Source organism: Cuculus canorus, chromosome 22, assembly GCF_017976375.1.
Source record: "Cuculus canorus isolate bCucCan1 chromosome 22, bCucCan1.pri, whole genome shotgun sequence".
In the NCBI taxonomy this organism is placed as follows: Eukaryota; Metazoa; Chordata; class Aves; order Cuculiformes; family Cuculidae; genus Cuculus; species Cuculus canorus.
The window spans coordinates 8676859-8703088 of NC_071422.1; the positions used below are offsets into that span (position 1 = coordinate 8676859).

General features: G+C 54.4%; 1 protein-coding gene across 28 annotated transcripts in view; it reads left to right on the top strand.

Annotated features, from left to right (window-relative positions):
• Positions 1-26230, top strand: part of MACF1 (microtubule actin crosslinking factor 1) — a 140145-nt gene that overhangs the window by 44529 nt on the left and 69386 nt on the right. For 24 of the 28 annotated variants that reach the window (XM_054086206.1, XM_054086218.1, XM_054086217.1 and 21 more), the window contains 31 exons: positions 1735-1901; positions 2792-2904; positions 2993-3099; positions 3553-3672; positions 3778-3873; positions 4131-4258; positions 4353-4446; positions 5165-5319; positions 5448-5724; positions 6177-6305; positions 6577-6654; positions 6794-6955; positions 7527-7631; positions 8221-8316; positions 8612-8737; positions 10902-11054; positions 11526-11680; positions 12080-12206; positions 12632-12815; positions 13427-13596; positions 13875-14053; positions 14252-14390; positions 14868-15061; positions 15237-15399; positions 15715-15798; positions 15908-16015; positions 16632-16730; positions 16874-17026; positions 17123-17211; positions 17644-17779; positions 20761-26031. In XM_054086206.1, coding sequence (XP_053942181.1) covers positions 1735-1901; positions 2792-2904; positions 2993-3099; positions 3553-3672; positions 3778-3873; positions 4131-4258; positions 4353-4446; positions 5165-5319; positions 5448-5724; positions 6177-6305; positions 6577-6654; positions 6794-6955; positions 7527-7631; positions 8221-8316; positions 8612-8737; positions 10902-11054; positions 11526-11680; positions 12080-12206; positions 12632-12815; positions 13427-13596; positions 13875-14053; positions 14252-14390; positions 14868-15061; positions 15237-15399; positions 15715-15798; positions 15908-16015; positions 16632-16730; positions 16874-17026; positions 17123-17211; positions 17644-17779; positions 20761-26031 — 9357 coding nt within the window. The remainder of the gene's footprint in view (positions 1-1734; positions 1902-2791; positions 2905-2992; positions 3100-3552; positions 3673-3777; positions 3874-4130; positions 4259-4352; positions 4447-5164; positions 5320-5447; positions 5725-6176; positions 6306-6576; positions 6655-6793; positions 6956-7526; positions 7632-8220; positions 8317-8611; positions 8738-10901; positions 11055-11525; positions 11681-12079; positions 12207-12631; positions 12816-13426; positions 13597-13874; positions 14054-14251; positions 14391-14867; positions 15062-15236; positions 15400-15714; positions 15799-15907; positions 16016-16631; positions 16731-16873; positions 17027-17122; positions 17212-17643; positions 17780-20760; positions 26032-26230) is intronic. The other 4 variants (XM_054086212.1, XM_054086213.1, XM_054086214.1 and 1 more) reach the window with 1 other exon arrangement.

Consider the following 26230-nt stretch of genomic DNA (forward strand, 5'->3'; position numbering starts at 1 on the left):
TTGTGGATCACTCCTTGCTCCCTGCAGGCTTGAAGGGTCCCATCCTGCTCGCCCAGCACATTACCCTGTCCATCCTGGCTGGGTGCTGAGTCTCAGCATCCCTAAGGGAACCTAGTGCCGGGGCTGGAGGAGTTAAAGGCAGCGGTGGTGTGGCAGCAGCTGACAAAGAGCAGTTTTGTGTGTGATGAGCATATCAGGCTGGGTGAGGGAGGTGAGCTGCAGCATACCAATCACACTCCCTGCGTGCGGTGCTGGGCCTCGCAGCATCCACCAGCTCATCCTGCAGGTCCCTGCCTCTGCCTGCAAAGGGGGCTCTGGCAGCTGGGACCCAGGTGATGCCAGCACCCAGCCGGGTGTATTCTGTGGGGAATAAAGCCACCGGATGTTCTCAGGGCTGCGGGTGGGGCTGTGTCCTGGTGCACCTCTCCCTGCGGCGCTGCAAGGAGGAATCCAGCAAGCAAAGAGCCTGCATTGCCTGTCCACAGGCGCCCAGGAAAATACTAGCAGCTAGCACCCCCCACCCCCCTTTGTCTGCCCTTAATTAAGGGGAGGTGACTGTACTAATTGGGGAGCTGGGTGGGGTAAGCGAGGAGAAAGCCGTGCCAATCAGAAATGTGCTGGCATGCAGAGACACGCGTGTTCTGTCACGTGTGAGTCTGGGATTCGCAGCATCCCCGTGTCTGTCTGAGGGGTATGTGCCTGCCGATCTCTTTTGTTGGGGAAGTGGGTCAGGCACCTCTGCCAGCATCCCCTGCACCCACCTCGCCAGACGCAGCCCAGCCCTCTCCCCATGCTTTCCTTGCCCCTGGGATGGAGCCAGTGGCCCGTGCTCCAAGCAGCTCTACTGGCTGGCGGTCAGGGAGGCCTCTCTGCCCCCTGCGTCCTCTCAAGCGGCACCTCCAAGTGCCGTTTCCCGCTTCTCCAGTTGGTGTTTGTTACAACAACTTGATGGTCCGAGTGGAGCACCCTCTGCCATGCCAGCATCCCAGTGATGGGATTGATGGTCCCATCCTGGGCACTCCCTTGCTGCCCAGCCGTGGGTGCCGTGGTATGGAGCCGATCCTGCATGAGTCCTGGGTGTCCAAGGGTGCTGGGACTCCTCACAGTGATGCCAGGCGCGAGCAGATTTGCACAGGAGGATGTGCAGACGTTGCTCTCGGCGCAGCGTGTTCAGGGCAAGAAGGGACCGGCCTGGGCCCACATCTTGCCAGTCGTTGCGTTCCTGGTGAGGTGTGCCCTGAGCCCCGGCTGGGGGCACGGGGATAGTGGAATGTGCCAGGGTGTGCCACGGGCTGCCGTCTGCGCAGCACTGCTCTCCGCGCACTCAGAGCACCTGCGGCGCAGCCGATGCCTAGAGCAGAGCCAGGGTGGAGGATCAGCTCCGGAAGCTGGCGGTAGTGGGAAGTGGGGTCTGGCAGTGGCGGCTCCTGTGCCAGCTGGGCTGCTCAGCGAGGCCCTGTGACGTGGGATCGGCAAGCGGCTGCGTCCTCCTCGCCTGCCCCGATCTCCACTCTGCACACACCACACCTCAGCCCCCGGTGCTCTCCAGCAGGTCCAGTGGCCCATTACCCAGTCTGGTGGCTTTGGGGTCCACTTTTCCCCAGGGTCACCAGGAGGTTTCTACTGCTCTTCCTGGCCACTCCTGGGTCTCGGGCCAGTTCACAGAAACTGGATGAGTCCGTTGGAGCCTCTCCCACTCCCACATCGCCCCATGGCTGTGCCACCTCCTTACAGATCTCTGACATCTACATCAGCGGGGAGTCGGGGGATATGTCAGCCAAGGAGAAGCTGCTGCTGTGGACACAGAAGGTGACAGCGGGTTACATTGGCGTGAAGTGCACCAACTTCTCATCGTGTTGGAGCGATGGGAAGATGTTCAACGCACTCATCCACAGATACAGGTAGGCAGAAGGAGCAGCATCTTCTGAGAGGTAGGAAAGGCCAGGGCTCTCTGCTGCAGTTGGGGATGGTCTGAAGTCCTTGCAGATGGGTGAGGCTTGCAGGGAACAATGTCTCCTCTACCTGGAAATCATCCCTTCTGCCAGGTAGCTGAGGGTGGATGCTTGGAAAGAGCAGCAAATACATCAGGTCGCAAGCAAAAGCATCTTGAGTGAGGCTGGGAGAGAGGCAAAAGAGCACAGCATAGCTCTGAGAGCCTGAAGAGCAGCAAAGACCCTGTGAGAAAGCACCTCCTGGGAGCTGGAAATAGCGCTGCTGCGCGCTGCTCCATGCTCGCTCGTGGCTTGGAGGAGTGCGCAGGGAAGGACGTGCAAGGTTCCTGCAGATAGGAGATGAAGTGCATGCTGGGCAGCAGGCTCCTGGTGCACCACGGGTTTTCCCAACTCTTCTGTCTGTGCTCATTTCTGGTTTGCCTGAGCTGTGGATTGCTGATGTTCTGTTCTCTGCACAGGGCTGCCAGCACTGCTCCTGCTGCCCCCCGCCTCCTCCTCTGCTGTGGGCAAAGGGCTCTGCCCGCTCCTCTGGAGAGCTGCCACCACCTCTCTTTGGGGCTGCTTTGTGCTTCTCCTTCCAGGGAAGCCATGCAGTCTTAGCCCAGCACACCAGGTGCAAAGTGGGTGCCGGAGAGGGCAGGTCCCAGAGGAGCACAAGAGGCTTTTCTTTACAGCCTGAACATTCCCTTCCACTGGGGAGGTGCTGCAGCCCAGGTCCCCTTGGAGAGCCCTCAGCCTGGGACAAGGGACTTGGGAATCGCAGTGATGCCTGTCTGAGATGTTCTGCCCTGGCACCTTGTGCTGTTGCCAGCATTGTGACTCTGGTGTGTGTCTCGCAGGCCGGATCTGGTGGACATGGAGAGGGTGCAGATCCAGAGTAACCGGGAGAACCTAGAGCAGGCCTTTGAGATCGCCGAGCGGCTGGGAGTCACGCGGTTGCTAGATGCTGAAGGTGGGCAACCAGGGAAAGCAGCTGGTGCGGGGAGATGCCAACCTCTCCACCCATTCCCATCTCTCACTTTCTGCTTCACCCTTGTCAGACGTGGACGTCCCCTCTCCGGATGAGAAATCTGTGATAACTTATGTGTCTTCAATCTACGATGCCTTTCCCAAGGTCCCCGAGGGAGGAGAAGGGATCAGCGCTATTGTAAGCATGGCTGTGGGTCTGGAGGCTGGGATGGCAATTTGGGAGACAGCTGGTTGTTGCAGGAAGGGTTTGTAGGTTCCCTACCTGCCATAGCTGACAACCGATGGGTGGAAGAGCTCAGGGGCAGGAAGGGGCTTCCCCTTTAGCGCGTCTGCCCTGTGTGCCTGTAGGACTGTGGCATTCTCCAGACTCTGCAGGTTCTGCCATGGGTTTTGAGCTCTTGGGAAAGCTGAGCTCACTTCCAGGAGGCAGCTTGCAAAGAGAAGGATTGTTGTTCTTGCTTTACCTGGGGTGGCACCACAGCAGGAAGGCACATGCAGATGATCCACCCCATAGCTGTGATTGTGGCACCTCGGTTCCCTCTATGCTCTGTTTGGTGGGGCCAGGCTCTGCCTCTCCCCCACAGAGACCTGCCCAGCAGCAGTGCTCTATAAGGGTGCTCTTGCCTCACAGGAGGTGGATTCGAGGTGGCTGGAGTACCAGAGCTGCGTGGAGTCCCTCATCTCGTGGATCAAGCAGCACATGATACTTATGTCAGATAAATCCTTCCCCCAGAACCCTGTAGAGCTAAAGGTAGGTTCTGGAAAAGGTCTGTCCGTGGTGTCCCATGTGCCCAGTGCCAACAGCTGGGTGGTGGCATTCCCCAGCGGGGTTTCTCATGAGCCTTTCTCACCCCAGGCACTTTATAACCAGTACATACACTTCAAAGAAACTGAAATCCCAGCCAAGGAGCAGGAAAAAGGAAGGATAGAGGAGCTCTACAAACTGTTAGAGGTAAGTGACATCGTGGCTACCCGGAGGCTTGTAGGTGGGAGTGCTGTGCTTTTAGCAAGACTAAAGTGTACTTAGTTCAGGTTTATTTTGGAACGGTGAAGTGGAAATAACCCTCAGGGTAAATGAAGCAGCAGGCAGCACGCTGCAGGCACGGAGGCAGAGCTGTTGCCTTACAGCCCCGCGTTGCTTGCTGTAGTTTCTCGCCAGCCAGCTGGAGAGGGAGGTGGGAGATGCCATTCTGCTGATGTTTTCCCCAGGTATGGATTGAATTTGGACGCATCAAGTTACCCCAGGGGTACCACCCCAACGATGTGGAGGAGGAGTGGGGCAAGCTCATCATAGAGATGCTGGAGCGTGAGAAGCTCCTGCGGCCGGCGGTGGAGAGGTGGGAGCTCTGCCCGCAGGGACAGCCCCTGCTCCCCTGGCTGGAGGGCCATCCCCAAACCCCTCCCTCATTCTCTTTTTCTCTGTCCTCACAGGCTGGAATTGCTGCTACAAATCGCTAACAAAATCCAGAATGGTGCTCTGAGCTGTGAGGAGAAGCTCACCCTCGCCAAGAACACGTTGCAGGCCGTGAGTGCACTGGGCATTCTTCTGTCTCCTAATTGTTTACAGTTTTATTGTTCTTCTGCCTCTTCTTTTACACCCAGCTCTGCCCCTCATCTGTGTGGGCGGGGGGCTTTCTCAGACAGCTTTCCTGTCTCTTCTGACGCTGAGGGGTGGTGGTGGATCCTTGGGGTCTGTGGCACAAGGACACTGGGGATGGGGGAACAGCCTTACTGTGCAGCCAGCTGCTGCGGGGAACGCTGGGCACCCGCAAAGGTGCTGGCTTGGAGGAGGACTGCAGCTCTGGGAAAGCTTGTTGTATAGTGAGGCTTACAAACACCAACAACCTGTTTTGTTTTTCTACAAGACTGGCAGAAAAGACTCAGCTGCAGACTAGAGCTGCCTGGGCAAGGAGTACATTTCTTCCAGAACAAAACACCCCTATTTAGAAAGAGGTGTAAGGGTTGGGAACTAAATTAAACCCAAGCAAGACATGAGATGCATGTCTAAGTGACTGTCGCTAGCCACAGGAGCTGCTCTGTCAGTAGAAGCTTTCAGTTCATCCTCAGGAGCTTTTTCAAAGCTGGATGGGGTGTGAGGGGTGAGCTGATGTTCCTTCAGGCAGGTTGAGCTTGAGGATTAGAAGGTCTTTTTGGTCTGAAAGTCAATGGACGACTGCCATCCTGTTGCCATCCCATGTGCCTGGGCCGAGGGGACCCGTCCTCATGCTCCTCTCTTGATGCAGGACGCTGCTCACCTGGAGTCGGGCCAGCCGGTGCAGTACGAGTCCGACGTGGTCGTGTACCTGCAGGAGTGCGAGGGGCTCATCCGCCAGCTACAGGTGGATGTGCAGATCCTGCGGGATGAGAATTACTACCAGCTGGAGGAGCTGGCGTTCAGGTGAGAGGGGCTGTGTCTGAGATGGATGGAGAAGCCTGGTCAGGTGCTGATGCTGAGGCCCCTCTGCTTGCTGCGGGGAAAGAGAGAGTGTGTGCAGCTTCTTACCCACACCTTGCTTACTCCTCCAGGATCATGCGGCTGCAAGACGAGCTGGTGACGCTGAGGCTGGAATGCACTAACCTGTACAGGAAAGGCCACTTCTCTACCCTGGAGCTTGCGCCCACTTCCACACTGAGCACAACACACTTGAAGGGCGAGTCCCTGACAAAAGGGCTGCATACCTCCTCTGCCTCCTGGTTCCGGAAGCCCATGACCAGGACAGAGCTGGTGGCCATCTCCTCTTCCGAAGACGAAGGCAGCCTCCGGTTCGTGTATGAGCTGCTGGCATGGGTGGAGGAAATGCAGGTGAGTGGTGGCTCCCTGTCTCCCCAGGATGGGCCGAATTGCCTGCCTCCGCTCCCACCGATGTGGGAAGGTGGGAAGCTGCTCGGGGCTTTTTCCTCCCTTTATCTGTGAATGAGTGCTTTGATGGCTCAGAGTTTCTGGAGAGCACCGATGCTTTTGTCGTGAGCTGGGTTTTCTCTTGTGTGCTCCTGCTGGTCGCGGGTGTCGGAAGAGCCTTTCAAAGCTGGAAGGAAATCTGTACCGATGCCTGTGGTCTTATATGGGTGCTAAGCTCATGTAGGCTGTCCCAGAAATCATTCCATGTTGGAGCACTGGCTTAGAACCTGCCACCAGGACTGGTGTGGTGCTCATTCCCTCTTGAGCAACCTAGGAGGTTTCCTTGCCTTCATGTCCATTTGAGATACGGTTCTGCAGATGGAGAGAGCTGACTTGGGCCTCTTGGCCTGTTTCAGATGAAGCTGGAGCGGGCAGAGTGGGGGACTGACCTGCCAAGCGTGGAAACCCAGCTGGAGACCCAGCGGCACATCCACACCAGCGTAGAGGATCTGGGCTCTAGCGTAAAGGAGGCCAGGATGTACGAGGTACGGTGGCACAGTCTGGGTGACACAGCGCATGGCACAATGTGTACGGGAAGTCGAGGGCATCGGGAGGGGCTCTTGTGGGTAAAGGAGGCAGAGGTACTTTTTAAGGGTGGAGCTACAGAATTGACACTGGGCTGGTGCAAGAGGCTGCTGTCCTGAGCTGTCCTCTCCACCTTCTCTTGCTCACATGGAGCTGGGGAGAAAGATTTCGAGGTGGAGGTTCAAGTGATGCCAGCCTGTGTTGGTAACAGGAATATTCTTCATCCCTCAGAGTAAAATGTCTCAGAATTTCCGCGCCAGCTACACGGAGACACTTGGCAAGCTGGAGACACAGTACTGCAAGCTCATGGTGAGTGGGCTTAGAGCACAGCCTGGGGAGCACAGGGTCCATCCCTGCTCCTGAGCATCCCTGCTCTGAGGCTGCAGAGAGGGCAGGAAGCCCATTGCCTTGAGAGCAGGGGAGAGGAATCACACTTGGTTGTGTTTAGGAAACCTCGAGCTTCCGGCTGAGGCACCTCCAGAGCCTGCACGGGTTTGTGTCTCGGGCCACGGCAGAGCTGATCTGGCTGAATGAGAAGGAGGAAGAGGAGCTGGCCTACGACTGGAGCGACAACAACCCCAACATTGCAGCCAAGAGAAACTACTTCTTGGTGAGTGATCTGGGGCAGGGTGGTGGGACGGGCGCTCTCTTGGTTGTGCTGCAGCTGCCTTTGATCCATTGTGGGACCTTCAGCTGCCAACAGACCTGCAGTCCCCAAGGGCTGCTTGCTCCCTCCCAAGTCACTGAGTTTGTAGCTCATGGCTGCAGCTGATGAAAGGCTCTCACTGGAGCGGATAGTGCAGGAAAGTGTTTGTTCAATTGAGTTTCAATCGAAAAGGAATTGAATGATGGCTTTTTTAGCACTATTTGGAACTAAAGGTGCCTTTAACTAGCAGGGGAAAAAAGCCTATTTGGGCTGAAGAGGAAATGGATCCCTCTTTAAAGCAGTGTAAATAAATGGCTGTCTTTCCACAATCACAGTCTGGAACTGAAGGGGTCCACATGCAGCTTCCCAGCACCTGTGTTCCCTCTGCCCCATGTGTGGGGCAGCCTGGTGAGAGGCAGCTCTGATGCTCCTGTGAACCATGCTGGGTTCCTTGGGTCCCACTGGTACTTGCTGCAGTGCTTCTGTGCTGTGTTAGTGGCATGACATATGAACTTTGCTTGTGAACTTTGTGCAGGAGCTGACGGCGGAGCTGGAGGAGAAGCAGGACATCTTCTGCTCCCTCCAAGACACAGCTGAGCTATTGTCCCTGGAGAACCATCCAGCCAAGCAAACTGTGGAGGTGAGTGAGCATGTGGAGGAGCCAGGGGAGCCCTGAGAATTGGCTGGCAGCAAATCTTCTCATCTGGCATTGGAGAACTGGCTGTCCCACCCCACGGGGCCCTTACAGGCAGGCAGAGCTGACCAGGGTGGCAGAACATCAAAGCAGGGATAGAGCCACTTTATTCTGAGAAGTGCAGTGAGAAGCTTGAGGCTGATCCCAACAATCCTCCCCTCTACTCAATGCACAGGTATGCTTGTACAGAGCATGAACCTTTCCTGCAGCGAGGTGACACAGGGAATGGCCTTGGTTCCTCTGCAGTTGTTCAGGCTTCCAGAAAAAATGTGGTGGTGAAGCAAGGGCTGCAGGGACATGTTTCTCCCTGGAGTTTCTCTCTGGGGTGGCAGAAAGCAGACCAGTGCCTGCTGGAGCCCCTGGCATCGTCAGTCCACAGTCTGCTGTCTCCTGCTTTTCCTGTCTGTGTCCAAGCGCTCCTGGCTGGAGCTGGATCTTGCCCGTGTCTGTGCATCCCATGGCCTGTGGCTGTGTCCTTCCTGTGACCCTGCTGGCTGGTGAATGCTCATTGCTGTTCGGTGTGTGTGTGTTTCAGGCCTACAGTGCTGCCGTGCAGACTCAGTGGCAGTGGATTAAGCAACTCTGTCTGTGTGTGGAACAGCATGTGAAGGAGAACGCTGCCTATTTCCAGGTATGTGGGAGGGGTGGCTCGAATTCCCCTGCTTTCCAACCACTGCGTCCCGCTGCACCTTTCAGGGGACAGTGAGAGGGGGGACTCGTGGTGCTCATGGGGGCAGCTTCCTCCTGAATCACGTCTTTCTCCTTAACTGCTCTTGGGATGTCTCTAAGGCAGAAAGGATCAACTCCTGCCCTAACACCCAAATAGCCCTGGGAACTGGGGCTGAAATGCTGGCGTGGTGGCTTGCTGCGCGGCTGCCGGCCTGGTGGTCCTGTGCAGGTTTCCCTGATCCTCTGTGCCTTTGCAGTTCTTCAGTGACGCCCGGGAGTCAGAGACGTACCTGCGCAACCTGCAGGATTCCATCAAAAGGAAGTATTCTTGTGACCATAACACAAGCCTGACGCGGCTGGAGGACCTGCTCCAGGACTCCATGGTGGGTTCTCTGACATCCTGGCCACCCTGGGCGAGCAATGGGTGGCCTTGTTGTGGTCCAGCAGCGTTGCTTGAGGCACCTCTTGCTTCTCAAAGAAAACTGGTCTCGTTTTATTCCAACAGCAACACAGTTTTGTGTGGCGTGGGTTGTTTCCCCATCTTGGTCAATGCTGTACTTTTTGTTGGAGCTGCTGCACGCGTTCATCCATGGCCGTGGGGCGCAGGCCATAACCCTGCCGATAGGGCTGCTCTTGTTTAGAGGCATTGGCCAGCGCCTTTCTGTGCCCTTGGGGTGAGCAGCAGGCAGCGTGTGCTGTCTGTGCGAGCCCAAAGCTTCAGATATGGAAGGGTAAAACATGTCAGATGGTTATTCCCCATCGGTGCCCATCGTGCCATCCTGGTCTGCCTGGAGCCAGTTGTGTTCTGCTGATGTTGTGCTGAGCCTGTAGGATGCTTCTCTTTCTGCTTTTGAGGTGGTGCTCGCTAGGAGCACAGTGGGGTGTGGAGAACCACATGCTCTGTATCCAGACGGAATCCGCCGTTAATCCATTGCGCTGTGCCAGTGGGGGGAGAGCCAGGGCAGCCTGGCGGGGTGCGGGCATTGGGGCTTGAGGGCTCAGCAGCGCTGATCTCCAAACACATGGCCTGGTTTGACTGTGGCACAGCAGAGAGCAGCCGATGGGCAACCTCGCAGTGATCTCGTCCGAGTTGGCCTGGAAAAAAACAACCTAAAAGCAAATGCCAGGGAGCAAAGTGTTGGGTGGTGGGAGACCAGGGCCAGGGGAGGGGCTGGGCTGTGGATTAATGACTGAGCTGTGGGTGGAAGCACCAGGAGGTGACGTTTTGTCTGGAGCTTTGGCTTTGCTCTTAGCGCACACCAGTGCTCTCCAGCATGTGTCCAGTGAAGTTGAGGTACTGGGGGTTTGTGATGGGCTCATCAGCTGGGCTAGGGCTTGCCATTGTCTCTTCTGGAGGCTTGGGGGCTCTCATCCTTTCTGTCATGGTCTTGGGGTTGTCCTGGTCCATCCTCCAGCGCTACCAGGATGCAGAGCAGCTCACTGGCTGCTGGGGCCTGTATTTCTGAGTGCTTTAACAGCAGAAGTCGGGCAGATGCTGTCTGGGGTGGGAGGGGCTCATCCGGGCAGCCGGAGAGCAGCCACCATCTCAGGACTGGGGCAGCTGTCCTCAGCTCAGCTATATTCCTCTTCCGTACCTAATAAGTTAAAGTTGTATTTCTTCCAATCATGCTCCGTGGGACAGGCACAGGTAGTTTATTTAATAATTTCTTCTTTTTTTTTCTTTGCCATTCAATGATCTCTGCTATTGTTAGCACACTGACTGACCCCAAGAGAGCCAAGCATGAGAGAGAACAGTTTTCTGGGATCGTTTTTAAACTCGTGCAGCCATAAGGGACTGAGCTGCCACCAACCACACAAGCCGCCGGTGTTGTGATCCACACACGTCTCCATCGCTGCTAGAGGCTGTTCCGGGGCAGCTTTCCCACCAGTCTCCCAAGCTGTCACATCACCAAACCCAGAAGGGACGGCTGGGAATCAGTTATGCAGCATTTTCCTCCAGCCAGCAAATTCTGACCCAAACCCAGAGATCTGTGCAATCACGGCACCGCTCCCCACTTCTCCTGAGATGTTTGTTTTATCCACATAATTCATCCTATCCCCATTCCAGCCTTTAACCACGCCTTCATCTTTAGTTTTAGAAAAGGCAGCATGCTTCTGTGGTCTCTCCTCCAGACAGCTAAGTGTCCCCGGCTTTGGGCTGGAGCTTGTCCTACTTTTGGCCCCTTACGCCTCCTGGAATGTTAATTTTGCTGTATGCTGTGTTCTCATTTTTCCCTTTTGAAAGACAATGCTTTCTGGTCTGAGCAGCAGAGGAGCCAGAGGCGTGCATGTGGCTTTGCAGGGCAGTGGAAGTAGCACTGAAGGGGTCCCACCCCAACTTGAAGTCTGTTCTCCCTTCCATCCCATCTCCCCACCCCTCTTCCCATCCCATTAGGGCAGCAGGATCCTCCTGATGTGTTTGTTCAGCCCTTGAGATCCCAGCGTAGTTCTCGCAGGCCAGCGTTGGGGTGGGAGTGCTGAGATGCCTGGGAGAGATCGCCTCTGCCCGGCTTTGATCAAACCATCCTGCATCCTTCTTTCTGCCAGGATGAGAAGGAGCAGCTCATTCAGTCCAAGAGCTCCGTTGCCAGCCTGGTGGGACGGTCCAAAACCATTGTTCAGCTCCGGCCCCGGAACCCAGAGCACCTTGTGAAGAGCACGATCCCCATCAAGGCTGTTTGTGACTATCGGCAGATCGAGGTGAGAGCTGGAAGGGTGTGTCTTGGAAAGGGGAGGATGAAGCAGGATAGCAACACTCGTGAAGGTTTAATCAGCTCGCTGATGTCTCTCAATGAAAAGCAGGAATGGAGAGGGAAGACAGAAGGAGGGAAATAGCCTGGCTGTTTTTCCTTCAGCAGCTTTCCATGTCTCAGGTTTATTCTGGGCAGGAGCTGAAGTCCTTTTCCCAAAAGAGGACAGGCTTCATCCACCTCAGCCAAATGAGCACGTGGGTGGTAGCCAGCTCTGTCTGACTTCCCCGTCTCTTCCTCTCCAGACATGAGCGTGCTGCACTGCTTGGCACTCTTCCAGGCTCTTACTTGATAAAAATACATGTAGATCTATGTCTGTGGGAGCTGGCTTGACCCCGGGAGGAGAGCTGGCGGCAGGGGCAGGCGCGCACAGCCCTGCTGCTGGGTTCTGATGGGCTGGGTGCTGTTGGTGCTGCTGCAGATCACCATCTGCAGGAACGATGAGTGCGTGCTGGAGGACAACTCCCAGAGGACCAAGTGGAAGGTGATCAGCCCCACAGGGAACGAGGCCATGGTGCCCTCTGTCTGCTTCCTGATCCCTCCGCCCAACAAAGAGGCCATTGAGATGGCGAGCAGGTAACTTGGTGGTCTCTAGGTCTCTACTGCTGGGGAGTCCCAGAGGTGCAATGGCAGGGAGACTGAGGGGGCTGGTGCCATGGGAGGGGACAGATCTGGGGTGGGAGTGGGAGAGGAGCTGGGGTGAAGGAGCAGAAGTGGGTGGCACAGCTGCTCTGGGACAAGGGAAGGAATTCCTCTGGTTCCACATCTGTAAACTCCATCGCAGCAAGTGCTGTAGGAGCTTCCAAAAGAGAAGACCATGATGTGGCAGGGAGGGCTCCCTCCTAGGACTTCTAGCTCTGAACAGCAGCAGCATCGCTCGCTGCAGGCTGCCGGGCTGGGTTTGCTGACTCGACGGGCGGCTGGCCGGTAGAACAACAGGGTCAGCGCTGACGGCTCTGCTCCTTCCCATTGCAGGGTGGAACAGTTGTACCAGAAAGTGATGGCTCTCTGGCATCAGCTCCACATGAACACAAAGAGCCTCATCTCCTGGAACTACCTGCGGAAGGACATAGCCCTGGTACAGAGCTTCAGCATGGAAAAGGTACGAGAGGAACTTCCCTGCCTGACTCTAGGGCTGCATCGTTCACTGTCCGGGCCTCTTCTTGTGGTGAGGAAGGGAGGTGTTAATGGGAAGACCAGAGACTGCAAAGGGTCTGTGCACCTGGAACAGTGCAAAAACCTGAGCATGGGAGTTCTGTGCAGAATGGTTGCAGGTTTTTCCAATAAAAAGACCATCAGCAGAGCACTGCTGAGCTGTAACGAGCACAGAAGATTGTGGACTTGGCATTCTGTTAGGGAGTGAGCAAGGCTGGAGGGACACATGAGGCTGAGACAGAGGAGCTTGCCTCTTCTCTTTAGAGAGAACACTCCCATGGCGTGTGGAGGTGATTAAACTGGGGAGCGTGGCTTCGGGTGATGTTAGGAAGTTGTTCCCGGTGTCTGGATGTGTTGCTTTTCCCTTTGCAGCTCAGATCCTTGGCACAAGGGGAGTGCCAGCAAGCCATGAAGAGCCTCCAGGCGCACTATGAGGACTTCCTGCAGGACAGCCGCGACTCAGAGCTCTTCTCGGTCTCAGACCGGCTGCGCCTGGAGGAGGAAGTGGAGTCTTCCAAGGAACACATCCGGCAGCTGCTGGAGTCCATGGAGAATGGTGAGCTTCAAAGGCCTGATGGGTTAAGCAGAAGCTGTTGGGACTCATAAACAAGGGATTTATGGGATGGCTTCACTTTTTTTTTTTCTGAGCTCACTCGTTGATCGTGGGAGCAGCTGCTCTCACCTCTCCATCCATTCAAGTGTTTGTCCTTTGTCCCATAGTGATTCTGCAGAGAGGGCCTGGCTTTTCAGCGCCAGCTTATGAGCTAGGTCCTCTGTCCCCTGTGTTGTTGGAGATGGCTTCAGTCATAGGGATGTGTTCTGAGCAGGGAGTTCTTCCTGCATTTAAGCATTAAGAAAATAGATGTGGCAGACACTGTGCCACTGCGCGGAGCAGTGGGTGCTCCTGGCGTGATACAGCAAGACCAAGGCCCACTAAGACTGGGGACTCTGGCTTCATCATGCAAGGTGCCCTGTGGCTGGGCTCGTTCTCAGCTGTAGTGGGATGAGATTATTTGATTAACTCATTTTCCATCTGAGCAGAGACCCTGGTGCCTCCATGTCAGCCTGATGCCGCACTCAGCTCTGGGTCTCCCAGCAGGTCCCACTGCGAGCAGACACCGGCCAGGGTTATTTGAGCTACTGATTTGGTTTGTCTATGACTTGCAGAAGACAAGGATGAGACCACAGCCAGGACGTATCTCTCCGAACTGAAGAATATCCATCTGCGCCTGGAGGAGTGTGAGCAGAGGCTGGTGAGCCGAATCCAGTCCCCGAGCAGCACCCGCGCAGATGGTGACACTATCCAGGAAAACACCCTGCGCATTGCAGAGCAGGAGGTCAGTCCTGCTGCTGTTAGGTGTGGAGGGGAGCGAGGTGGGGGCTGCTGGCTTTAAGCGTGTGCCGAATATAGGTTTTAACTTCCCCGGGGTGAACATGTGGGTGGTGGTTGCGTGACTGTGTGGGGTTGAGGGGATCTTGCTGCACAGAAGGTAGCAGGAAACCTCCCAGGTGGGCTCTCTGCTTCATTTCGTACCCATCCCCTTGGCCAAGAGCAGTCCTGCTTTTTCTCCACCTGCTTGGACTCTCCTTTAATTTCTTTCCCTTCCTCCCACAGCGCATGCAGGAGGATCTGCAGCAGCTGCAGTCAGACCTGCGGTTCATTTCTGAGAGATGCTACAGCTTCCTTGAAAAGGTGCCCGCAGGCTCCAGCACACCCCACCTGCGTTCTGAGCTGGACTTAGTGGTGAACAAGATGGACCAGATGTATGGGCTGTCTTCCATCTACCTGGACAAGTGAGTCGGGATGTGCTTGTTTTCCCAAATACCTTTTTGTACCTGCCCAACTCTGCTAACGACCATCCTCCCGGCCCTCTGACATGCCTTGCACTGGACCCTAACTGAGCTCTGTCCCTCTGCCACACATGGTGCAAGTGGCCTCGCAATCCAAAGAGTTTTGGATGTCATTGTGCCTTCTTCTATTCAATTTGCCAGGTTGAAGACGGTTGATATTATTATCCGTAACACCCAAGGAGCGGAGTCCCTGGTGAAAGGCTTTGAGGTGAAGCTGAGTCAAGAGGAGGCAGTGCCCGCTGATCTGACAGCTATCCAGTCTCACAGAGCCGTGTTACAGGTCAGTGCCGTTCCCTTCACAAGGTGGGCAGGCAGAAACCAGCCAGCACTTTGGTGTAGATCAGGCAGGGTCCTTCCCTTTTTCTGCTGAATTTGCACTGTATGCCATTTTTCTCACCTCGATGTAGCTGCTGGGAGGATTTTGTGCTGCTGATGTGATCCCTTATTTCTTTGGAAAGGAGCTACTATGGCTTCTGCTGTCTCTTGTAGGGCACGTGCTGACACATGAGCATCTTGGCAGCTGTGTGTCTGGTGCTGTAGGACAGGGGCTGAGCCAGTCTGATTTGCTCCAAGCTGGGAACGTGAACTCCTCTATTTTGCACCTCCTGTAATCAGCCAGTTCTTTGCAGGTTAAGGAGAAAGGGGGGATAAACCCCTTCTCAGGCCTGTCAGCTCCAGGCAGGAGAACATCTCTGACTTAACATGCCTTTTACTTTCCGTGATGCTGAACTCGTGCTGTCTCTTGCTGGTTTTGCAGCAATGGCTTGGAGAGCTGAAGGACAAGAGTTCTGTGTTCTCCACATTGGAGGAGGAGATGGCGAAGGCAAAGGTGGTGGGGGAGCAGCTGTTCCGGCTGAGACAGGAGCGCAGCATCGACCTAGAGCGCTACCAGGAGAAGGGAAGCCAGCTGTGGGACCGCTGGCAGCGCATCTGTGCCCAGATTGAGACCCGGTGAGAAACCTCCTGCCTCCTTTCACAGGTTTACTTTCATGCTTCAGCTGAGAGGTTGGATCAGGCTTGTTAGAGCAATGTTTTTCTGGATAGGATTCCTGCTGGTGTCTGGGGTGTCTCTATAGCCTGCGGTGGCATTGCACCCTCCTCTGATGTATCCTGCTGCTTCTTTCAGCCACACAGAGCTGGAGAGCATCCAGGAGGTGCTGAGTGATTACCGGCAGTGCCACAGTGCCCTGATCCAGTGGATCGAGGAGATCACAGTCCAGCAGGAGCTGATGAAGCCTGGGCAGGCGGAGGACAGCCGAGTGCTGTCAGAGCAGCTGAGCCAGCAAACGGTATGACAGGGCCTTCTGATGCCCTGATGGTGTGATAGCTGCAGTGACTGTGTCCTTTCTTGTCTTCTACTAAAATCTTTCCATCTGTGGGCTTGAAAATATGAAACATGGTGAGGGGGAAAAGGCTGCAGGCCTGAGCTGGGTGTCTGGGAAGTGGAGAAGCTCTGCTTGGCATGAGCTGGAGATGAGGCCTTGCATAAAGAATTGAAGATTATAAAGACTTTGCCCAAAAAGCAAGGGATGGTTACCGAAATTTGGCGTGCTTCACCTGCACAGCCATCCTGACAGCTATTTTTGCTTTGAATTTTGTTGAAGGCTTTGGCTGCGGAAATTGAGAAGAATCAAGCCAAGCTGGACCAGTGTCAGAAATTCTCCCAGCAATACTCAGCTGCTGTCAAGGTACAGGGTCCCCTCCCACTCTCGGGTAAGGCTGGCGGGGCAGACGTGGCCCCAGCACAGCCTGCATCTCTCATGCTCCGTGTCTTTCCACCCATGGTCGTGTTTGCAGGACTACGAGCTGCAGCTCATGACGTACAGGGCGTTTGTCGAGTCACAGCAGAAGTCTCCCATGAAACGCCGGCGCATGCTCTCCTCCTCAGATGCCATCACACAGGAGGTAGGAGCGCGGATGCCCACCTGCCCTTGCAAGGGAGAGATTGTGCGGGGGGTTCTTCGATGCTGAGCAAACTGCCGAGCAGCCTCTCTGAATGAGCTCCTTTCTGCTGAACTCTCTTATGTACATAAAGTCTCCACCCTCACTGTTTTTTCCAATAGCCAGAGAGGATGGCTTAGTGCTCTAAGCACCAGGTATGAAATCCTGGGAACCCCTGGGTCAAATCCAGCGGGGTCGGCTCAGCCCTTCCGCCTTGTGAGGTAAATAACCGGAGCGCCACGCAGCGTCACTGTGTGTGGGTCTTTGGGATGAGACCTTTAGGGACCCAAGGTCCTGCCTGCTCCATGTGGATATTAAAGATCCCAGTAGCTCTTTGTAAGAGTTGAGCATTTGCCCCAGTGTCTGTGACGAGCGTCCCCCCTGCGCTCCAGTGTTGTGCAGCATGCCGTGTGTGGCCAAACCCTCCCCAACAGACTTGCTGCCTTTCATTGATGCCATACTGGGTATGCGAGGTCCCAAGCAAGAGATGGTGCATCTGTGTCATGTAGTGTAGAGTACATCACTCCAAATCCACTGGTCCTGGCTGATGCACCCTGTTTCTCCCTCTCTTCCTTCACAGTTCATGGATTTGCGGACTCGCTATACAGCTCTGGTAACGTTAACGACGCAGCACGTGAAGTACATCAGCGACGCTCTCCGGCGGCTGGAGGAGGAGGAGGTAAGGGTTGTATAGAGCTGAGCTCTGTTCATTTACTGATGTCCTCAAGGCTTGTGCTCCATGTTCAGGTTGTGTCTCGGGCATTTCCACTGTTAGAAATCGGAGACCCCTTTACCATGATTGTCTTCCTCCTTTGTTTGCAGAAAGTAGTGGAGGAGGAGAAGCAGGAGCACGTCGACAAGGTGAAGGAGCTCCTGACCTGGGCAGTGGGCTTGAAGCAGAGTGTGCAAGGCAGGGTGGCTGCTGCCGGGAGCAGAAGGCTGGGTGACATTGAGAAATGCATCTCGGAGCAGCAGGTAAAGCAAGGGCAGCCATCAGGCAGTTTGTTTGGCTTCTGCTCTTTTTCCACAGCTGGATTGAACCTCTTTCTTCATTTTTTTTTTTTTACGTAGGCCCTGAATGAGGAGCTGACTGCGAAGAAGGAGCAGGTCTCCGAGGCCATCAAAACTTCACAGATCTTTCTGGCAAAGCACAGCCACAAGTGAGTGTGGTCCTGGGAGGTGACAGGTGGGAGGAGATGAGTCACTCGAGAGCCAGGGCTGGTGGGCTGGCATCCCTGGGGACCAGCGCCCCACTCCCCTTGAAAATAGTGATGAGCTGCATGTGAAAGTTATCTCTTTTCTCATCTGCAGGAAGAACTATGAAATATGTGACCCGTTTCTCCTGTTGGGGCAATATCAATTCCCTTTAGTAGCAATCCAACTCCTTATACGTGGGGATTTGGTTGTTGCAGTGCTTTGAGGAGCACTGTTACCCTTGCTGTTTCTCACTGGGCTGGGCAAGGAGAAGGGCAGTGGGCAGGGGGACTCGTGGTGGGTTTACTCTTTTCCTTCACCAGAAGAACATGTTCATTCTGCAGAGCTGTGAGCTGATTTGTGCTGTTTCTCTGAGAGATTTTCTCTTTCTTTTGCAGGCTTTCCCATCCGGAGAAAGAGCAGATTTCTGCTCAGATTGGTGCTCTGAAGGAGACCTACCAGGCGCTTTGCAGTGACTCCACAGAGCAGCTCCAGCAGCTCCAGAGCCAGCTGGCTCAGGAGACAGAGCACAAGGTACTGGTCCCTGCTTAGTCCTGTGGCTGCACAGACACAGGGCACTTCTCAAGGTGTCAAAAAGCTTTAGCTTGTGGCCACTAGCTACTCACAACCCATCGACTTACTTTCTTGAATGTGGTTGCCCTCCAGGCTGGGGTGGTCCCTGAGGGCCAAGTAGGAGCTGTTGACCTGCTGCCCTCCTGGTCAATGGGAGAGTTGTCCTTTGCAATGGTTTAATAAGAGCTCTGCCCTGTGCACAAGGATTGACTTGTTCAGAGGGCAGGCAAGGATGAAGATGGGCCTCTGTTCCTGAAGTGGTCCCCTTGGCCAGTCTGTGTCCCTTGACTGGCACTTGCACGCAGGTGACATGAGAAGGTGGGTTTCTGCAGAAGGGTGTTTGCCCCCTGGTCTCATATCTCTGGGGCTGCTGGAGGTTTGTCTCGGCTGTGTCTGGATGAAGGTGCTTTTCCCAGTGGAAGGTGACAGCTCTGTCCAGGCCCTCAGCTGGCCTGGGAGACCTTCCTGGACCCATAGCTGGACCCACTCCCTGTTTGCATCCACCAGCGCTCCCACCAGTCTCCACCCTTGTTTCGCTGGGCAGGGAGGGCTGAAAGTGCATCCTTATTGCCTGTTCCTGGCGCAAGCTGTCTGCGGTGACTCAGAGACACCCGTGTACGTGTTCTATCAGTGTATATACATGTGTCGATGGATATATTTGTGTGTTTGCTTGCTGTCTCCCTGTACTCTGAAGCAACGGCCTGCTCCGATCTGGACATGTACCGCAGGGTTTGGCTGCTGGGTCCGTGAGTGAATCCCTGTTCGAGCTGCTCACGGGGAGAGGGCAACAGGGCTGCTTGTTTGAAATCTGCCTGCCCAGCTTTCACCTAAACATAGAGTGCTTCTTTACAAATTGGGCTTTCTGGCACATTTTAGATGTCTCTATGCCGTCAGTGCTTTCTGTCCCAAGGCCCTTTAGCCCTTGTGCCACAGCAGAAAGCTCGCAGTGAGCAAACCGGCTCTTTGGCTGCTGCTGAGCCATCCTGTCTTTGCTGCTGCTCCTGCTGCTGCCAAGAGAGCCGCTGAGAGCAGCTGGCGTGTGGAAAGGAGGCTTTTTCCTTTTCCTCCCTCCAGGGCAGGAAAATGACTTGAGAGCAAAAGCCTTCTCCAAGGTTTGCCACGCTGTCTTTGTACAGCGTGAACTCACTGCGGGGCTCAGGCTGGAACAGTTTTCACTCACGGTCTCAACAAAGCTCAGGAAACCAAACAATTGATGGCAGCGGGGCCTTGCCACCCATCCCTGCTCTGAGATGGTCCGTGCGACTCTTGTGCGGTGCATTTGCTTCACTGTAGAGGGAGCATGGGGAACTCTTAACATTTGCTTGCTGGAAACATTCGACTGTCAGAGAGAAGTTACAAAAGATAAAAATGCAGAGCAGAACACGCTAAATTGAGCATGATGTGTCCCTGTACAGTTTGTGTTTCATGTCAACTGTTTTTAAGATTAACTGACATCCTTGCTTACAAGTTTAACTAACCCTCCGGGATATAAACAACCCAAACACGCAAAGTGACAGAGGACGACCCGTGTGGGGGGTTCTTTTTGCAAACAAACCAGTCGCATGCTGGACGCTAACACCAAGCTTTACACTGTGTGTGATACGGCTGAACTGCTCCATAAGGCTCTGTCTTTAACTGCTCAAGGCGCACCCTGCGACTCGGGTAAGTAAAAGCCTTTTACCCCACTTCCCCCCCCCCATCTCCTTTTTCACCTTTCTCTTTCCCCCCTTCCTCTTCTCTGTCCTTCCATGGCTTGTTCATCTCCCAACATGCATGCCTGAGCCTGGCAATGGTGGTGGAGAGCTTAGGCTTTTCCAGCAGGTTGCCCCCGTCTCGGCAAGGGGGGGAATACAAAGCGGGCTGGTGGAGGCTGTGTCCTCTGCTGTGCCGTAACTGAGCTGTGCCGCCAGCACAACCACCCCAGCACCATTGCTGGTGGACTCACCAACAAAAAAATCCTAGGGCTCTTGGGGGATGCAAAAGGAATCACTCCACAATCCAGATTCCTCCTCCCTATCCCCACAGAAATCTTTCAGTGCTTGGGCCAGCCTCATACCCAGCCTGTGGGACTGGGAGAAGCCCAAATGCCCAGAGAGCCACAACTCTTCGTTGTCTAAATTATTGCCCTGCCTTTGGGGATACCACAAGAAGAGACCCTCCCCGCCCCAAAACACCAGTGTAGATGGTCTGTTCCCAGTCTGGCGATGTGTCCATGCTGGAACCTCCAGCTCCCCTTGCCCTGTCTGCAGAGCACGGCTCCCTCGAGGTGCTGGGGGGGGCAGAGGGGGCACTGGTGGTCGTGCTTGGGGTGCTGCCCCGCATGCAGCGCTCCTGCCCTAACGCATGGCCGGTCTGCGTGGCTGGGGAGCTGCTCCATGGCACAGGCTCTGCGGCGTCCCTCGGCTGTCCTGGCACTGGAGATCTGCCTGAGGAGGTGCAGGATTTAAGCATGGCAGGAGTCAGGGTGGAAACTGTGCTGGGAGAGGTTCTGAGGTGCCCTGGAGAAGGACATTTTGGGAGGTTTTTCTCCTCTGAATACACAGGGGGATTTGTGTGGAGTTGTTCAACGGCTTTGGTGTGCTGGTTATCCTTCTTCCTGTTTCTCCATGGAGTATTAGGAGCACTCCTGGGTTTTGCTGCTTGCCGCTTTGCTGCGTTGCTGTTGGTGATGGTGGAAGCTTTCAGTGCTGCCCTGGGTGGTGGACCAGATGAGCATTAAACTTGCTGGCAATATGCAAGCTAGCAAATGCACCAGTCTGCGTGCTATGATGCCTTTGGAGTTGCATTTCAGGCACCCTGGGACTACTTTCTGGCCTGTTGAGGGGTTTCTAACTTTTTGGGGTTTTTTTTCGGAAAGTGAGACCTCCCTGGACCTCCTACAATCCTGAGGGCTGGAAATGCTCAATTTTGATTTCATTCTTTTCCTTCTCTTTATTTTCTAGGGCAGTGAAGCAGTGGCAGGAGTGATCGATCTTGGCACAGTAGAAATATTCCCTGTCTTTGGTGCCATGCAGAGAGGTCTTATAGATCAGGACACTGGCCTCGTCCTCCTGGAGGCCCAGGTCATCACATCTGACTTAGTTGTTCCAGAGACCAATGAGGAACTTTCCTTGGAGAAAGGTCTGGCAAGAAACATCATCGATCTCAGGACGTTCCAGGTGCTGCAGGAATTGAAGGATGCTCTCCACTGTGTGGAAGAAATCAGACGTGAAGGGAGGCAGCTCCTACCTGTCGTTGCTGCAATAGAAGAGGGGAGGATCAGCGAGAGCATTGGGCTGAAGATCCTTGAAGCTGAGCTTGTCACTGGGGGCTTCAAAGTCCATCAGGGCAGAATCGGCATGGAGACAGCAGTGCAGGAAAGGCTCCTCACCCCCCAGCTTTATTCCAGACTCCTGTCTCACCTAGAGGGCAGCAAGGATTTGATTGACCCAAACACGGCTGAGAAGATAAGTCTGCTTGAGCTCATGCAGCGCTGCATCATCCACCACGAGACCGGGCTGCGGCTGCTCCCAGTGACACAGCTGGCAGGGGGGATGGTGAGCTTGAAATCAGGCAGAAAGGTCAATATCTTCCACGCAGTCCAGGAAGGCCTGATAGACAGGCAGGTAACTGTCAGGCTGCTGGAAGCCCACCTCTTTGCTGGCGGTATTGTTGACCCCAGGACAGGGCACAGGCTGACGGTGGATGAGGCTGTGAGACATAATTTAATTGACCAGGATTTGGCATGCACACTTCTTATCCATCAGCTTCAGACAGGTGGCATCATCGATACCATCACAGGAGAGAGACTGACGATTGATGAAGCTGTAAGGAAAGAGTTGGTAGCACCGAGGATTGCACTGGTGGTCCTGGAATCCCTCTGGTCCTTCATGGGGCTTCTGTGGCCAGAGACAGGGGAAATTGTCCCAGTCGCAGATGCTTTAGAGCAAGGAATCCTGTCTACAGAGCTGGTTTACAAGATTCTCAGCAAGAGGCAACTCATTAAGGCTGTGTTCATACCAGAAACCACTGAGGTGTTGTCCTGGAAGAAAGCAGTTGAACATGGCATCTTGGAGAGAGACGTGGCAAAGAAGCTGAAATCAACAGTCCTACCTGATGTCATGGCCAGCGTGCAGCTTGCTGGCTCTCTGAGCAGGAGCAGGCGTGGCCGTGGCTCTCCTGGAAGGAGTCCTGCAGCTCACAAAGAGCAAAGAGACCCTCTGCTAAGGAGTGACGATGAAAGACTGATGTTCCATTTGATGACGCACAGCTACATCAACATCCATGATGGCCAGAGGTTGCTCTTAGTGGATGGAGAGCTGAACAATCTCACTAAAGCCCTCATCCAAACGCAAGAAAATGGATCCTGTGCACAGGAAGGCGAGGAGGGCTTTGGGGAGACAAAGGCACATGCAGCCCCTGACAGTGAGCCTTGCAATGGTTTCACTCTGCAGCAGTTTGAGTTTCAATTTGCTCCTTTAAAAGAAGAAAGCGAAAAGGTCCTACCACCCAGAACTGCTTTGGAGAATGGGGAGGTGGTAGTGGGACCTGAGAGCTTCCTGTTGGAGGAGACGGGAGATATCCTGCTTGAGGACAAGCAAGAGCAGATTTGTACCAAACAGGCTACCATCAAGAGCAAGGCTGCTGCAGAATTTGGAAGAGAGCAAGCAGCTCCTTCAAACAAGGACAAGCACTGGGTGGAATTATCCATGCCAGGACATACCAGTGACCTTGGTAGCAGCTTCATAGAAACAGAGGAAACGATGACTGAGGCAGAGGAAGAGTCCAAGCCTGCTACAGTAGATGGAGTGGATCGTATTGAAGATCAGAAGAGGGCATTGGAACGTGGGGTGGCTTTTGTGGAAAGTGAGATTTGCGTTTCGGTGGATGTTTCAGAAAGCAGAGAGAGACTGGAGACTATGGCAGAGAGGTCTCAGGGTGTGGACAAACCTGAACGAGTGGCAGGAGATGTTGGAGAGATTTATTTGCTAAACAAGGAGAAAATTGAGAATGGCACACTGGGAGGAGAGGAGATCGTGCTCCGTGAAACTGGAGAGGCAGAGCAAGCAGAGAGGTGGAGTGAAAACATGGAAAGTGTGTTGGAAGTGGAGGAAAGAGAGAGAGAAGAAGTATTTGGTGATGAGAGTGTTGATGAAATCTTCCTGCCAGCCCATGCCCAGCAGTATGCAGAGGACACTTTGGAAATGCTCTTAATTCAGCTCCAAAGTGGTGGCATAACCGATGAGCAGACAGGAAAGACTCTTCTTCTGAATGAGGCGGTAGCCTGTGGGGTGGTGCCCAGCCACACAGCTGTGAAACTGATGGAGAAGATGAAGATGTTCAGTGGCTTCTTTGACTCTCATACATGCGAGTCATTAACCACTGAGGATGTCATCGAAGAAGGTCTGATGGATGAGAAGCTTCTTCAGAAGGTCTTGGCATCTGACAAAGCGATAAGCGGTGTTCTTGACCCAGGCAATAACTTTGTCTACTCTGTCAAGGATGCTGCTGCTGTTGGTCTTCTGGACAAGGAAACAGCAATGAGGATCTTGGAAAGGCAAGTGGTTACTGGAGGGATCGTTGACTTGAAACGTGGCAAAAAAGTGTCAGTCACTTTGGCTTCAAACCTGGGCCTCATAGACCCAACAAGTCAGAAAGAGCTGGTCAAGCTGGAGAAGGCTTCCAAAGGGAAAAGCACGAGTGAGGCAACGAGGCAGAAGCTCATCAGCTTACAGGCTGAGACCGGAGGAATTGTGGATCCTAAAACCAGGCAGCCTTTAACTGTTGCTCAGTCGGTTGAAAAAGGGCTGCTGAAAAAGGAGAAAGCTGTTCAGATCTTGACCAAGCAGATTGCTGATGGAGGAATCATCCATCACATGTCTGGAATGAGGCTCTCGGTAAACGATGCAATGAAACACGGTTTGATCGATGAAGACTTGGGTAATGAACTCCAGAAAGCTGAAAGTGTGTGCCTGCAGGACTACATCCATCCAGTTACAAAGGAGAAATTGCCCCTGCCACAGGCGGTGTCCTTAGGGCTTGTTAGTCCAGAATTCCAGAGGGAAGTGCAAGAAATCCAGGCTGGGAGCGGAAGCATTTTCGATCCTGCTTCTGGCCGGAGGCTGGCGCTCTGTCAGGCTATGAGGGAGGGCTTGCTGCCTGAGCAGGTTATGGAGAAAGCCCTGTCGTCTTCAGAAATGAGAGAAGGAATTGTGGATCCCGAGACCTGCATGGTCGTCCCTTACTCAGAGTTCATAAAGAAGTGCAAAATCGATATTGAGTCTGGCCAGAGGTACCTGGAGGTCCATCCCTTCAGAGCCATCAGGGATGAGGTGACGGGCAACAAGCTGACATGCGCCGAGGCGGTGAGGCAGGGGAAGGTGGACCCGCTGCCCACCCTGCGGCTGCTGCAGGCTCAGGCGGACGGCGGGGGCATTGTGGAGAACACCGTCAGCGAGAGGTTGTCCCTGAGGGCTGCGGTGGAGCAGGGGCTGCTGGATGAGGGAATGGCCAAACTCATCGCCACCAACCAGATGAGGACTGGGGGAATTGTTGATGCCAGCAGTGGGAAAAGATTGACTTTAAAGCAAGCTGTTGAAAAAGAACTGCTTAGCCAAAAATTAGCTCTCAGTCTTCAGGAGGAACAAACATCTGAAGGCAAATACATTTCTGAGGTCTGTAGAGGAGGTAAGCCCTGCCTTTTCCAGGGAGAAATGGGAAAAATAGCTCCAAAAGAGGAAGATGTCATCGTCTCTGCCAGGGCTATCGGGGAGCCTGATGGTGCTGAGCATGAAGCCAGGTCTGAAGCTGTGAGAAGTGATATGGCTGGAGGTGCGGCCTCTAAGACGTCCCCAGTCATACTGATGGAAGGGAAATCAATGCCACAAACTCCAGAGGACAGCGTAACGCATCCGGCCCAGGAGGAGGCTGGACTGGTACCAGGATACCCCTCAGCGTCAGGTACAGCGTCTCTCTCCAAAGAGATGGTGGCAGTAAGGGCTATGGAAAAAGGGGTTGCAAAAAGCAGCTCCCAAGTGAGAGCAGCTCAGGGGAAGGAGCTGAGAGAAGTAGATCAAGGGACAGGGAACGTGGAGGGGTTGGGTCTGCAGGAAGAGCAGTTGTTCTTGGACATGGAGGCTCTTCACAGCGCGGAGGACAGCAAGGAGAGGAGGAGGAGGAGGTTTGTAAGTGCAGAGGGAGCCGCGGCGGGTGAAGGAGGGGCAGTGGTGGCTTCTGAGCAAGCAGGGTGTGTGGTCAGCTTCGATGGGGGAATACCTGCAGCCCTGCGAGAATCTGTTCCTGTGGGTCAAGGGAAGGAAGAGGTGGGTCCTACAGAGGCTGGAGAACTCCTCGAGATTGGCGTCACTATGAAACCTGCGGGGGCCGAGCTTGCAGGTGAAAAAGCTGTCAGGCACATTGAAGGAGAAACCCCAAGATTGGGTGTAGAAGGTCCAACTGATCAAGAAAAAACAAGTGAAACTGAGGTAAAACCTACCCAAAAACAGAAGAGCAAGAAAAAGAAAGCAAAGCAGACTGGCATCTCCGGAGACAGCGCTCAGCCAGAGAAATCTTCTGCGGAAAAGCAGTCCCTTCCTCTTCCAATTTCCCAAGAAATTCCTGGGAGGAAGGAGGAGGAGGAGATCTTTGTCTCAAGTGCACCAGAACCAAGCCATGGAACCACCACTGAGGTGACTGCTAGACTGGCAGGAGACACAGCGAGGAACGTGGGGAGCAGCCAGGCTGGAAAAGGCAAGAAAACCATTTCCAAGAAAGATAAAGAGAACCTGGCTGGGGCTCAGGTGTTCCCTGTGGCCCCAGAAGGTGGGGGAGCTCAGGGCAAGATGGAGGGTGGGATCAGAAATGGTCATGCTTCCTTGGCATTGAGCCTGGAGGAGAGGACAACCCAGGAAAACACCCAGGTGGAAACCACGAGGTATGTGTCCAGCACAGCCCCTGCAGCCAGAGAACTGCCGAGTGTATTAATTATCCAAGAGGAACCCAGAGAAGTGCGGGAGACCTCTGCGATCCTTGAACTTGGAGAAGAGACACAGCAGGAGCAAACAGTGGAGTTTGGCACAAGCCAAGGAGGTGCCCCTGTGCCCCCCAAATCCCAAGGAGAAGCACCGCAGGAGAGGGCCCGGCAGCCGGCGCCCAGCGATCGGAGCGTGCTCTTACCCGTCATAGTGGAGGGGGAGCTGCTGGAGACCTCGAGGGAGTCCACGAGACCAGCCCAGGTAAAGCAATGCTTTTTGCTATTCAGCACTTAATTTTAATGAGCTGTTCGTGTGTGTTTGATGTTAAATCTGCCCGGGGTCCAGGCCAGGACATGGGGAGTGGGCGTTTGATTCTGCTGCTGCAGCATCAGCTGCGGGGGATTTGGCAGCAGCCCCAGTGATGTGGGACTGCAAACACTCAGGGCTGAGCTGTGGCTGC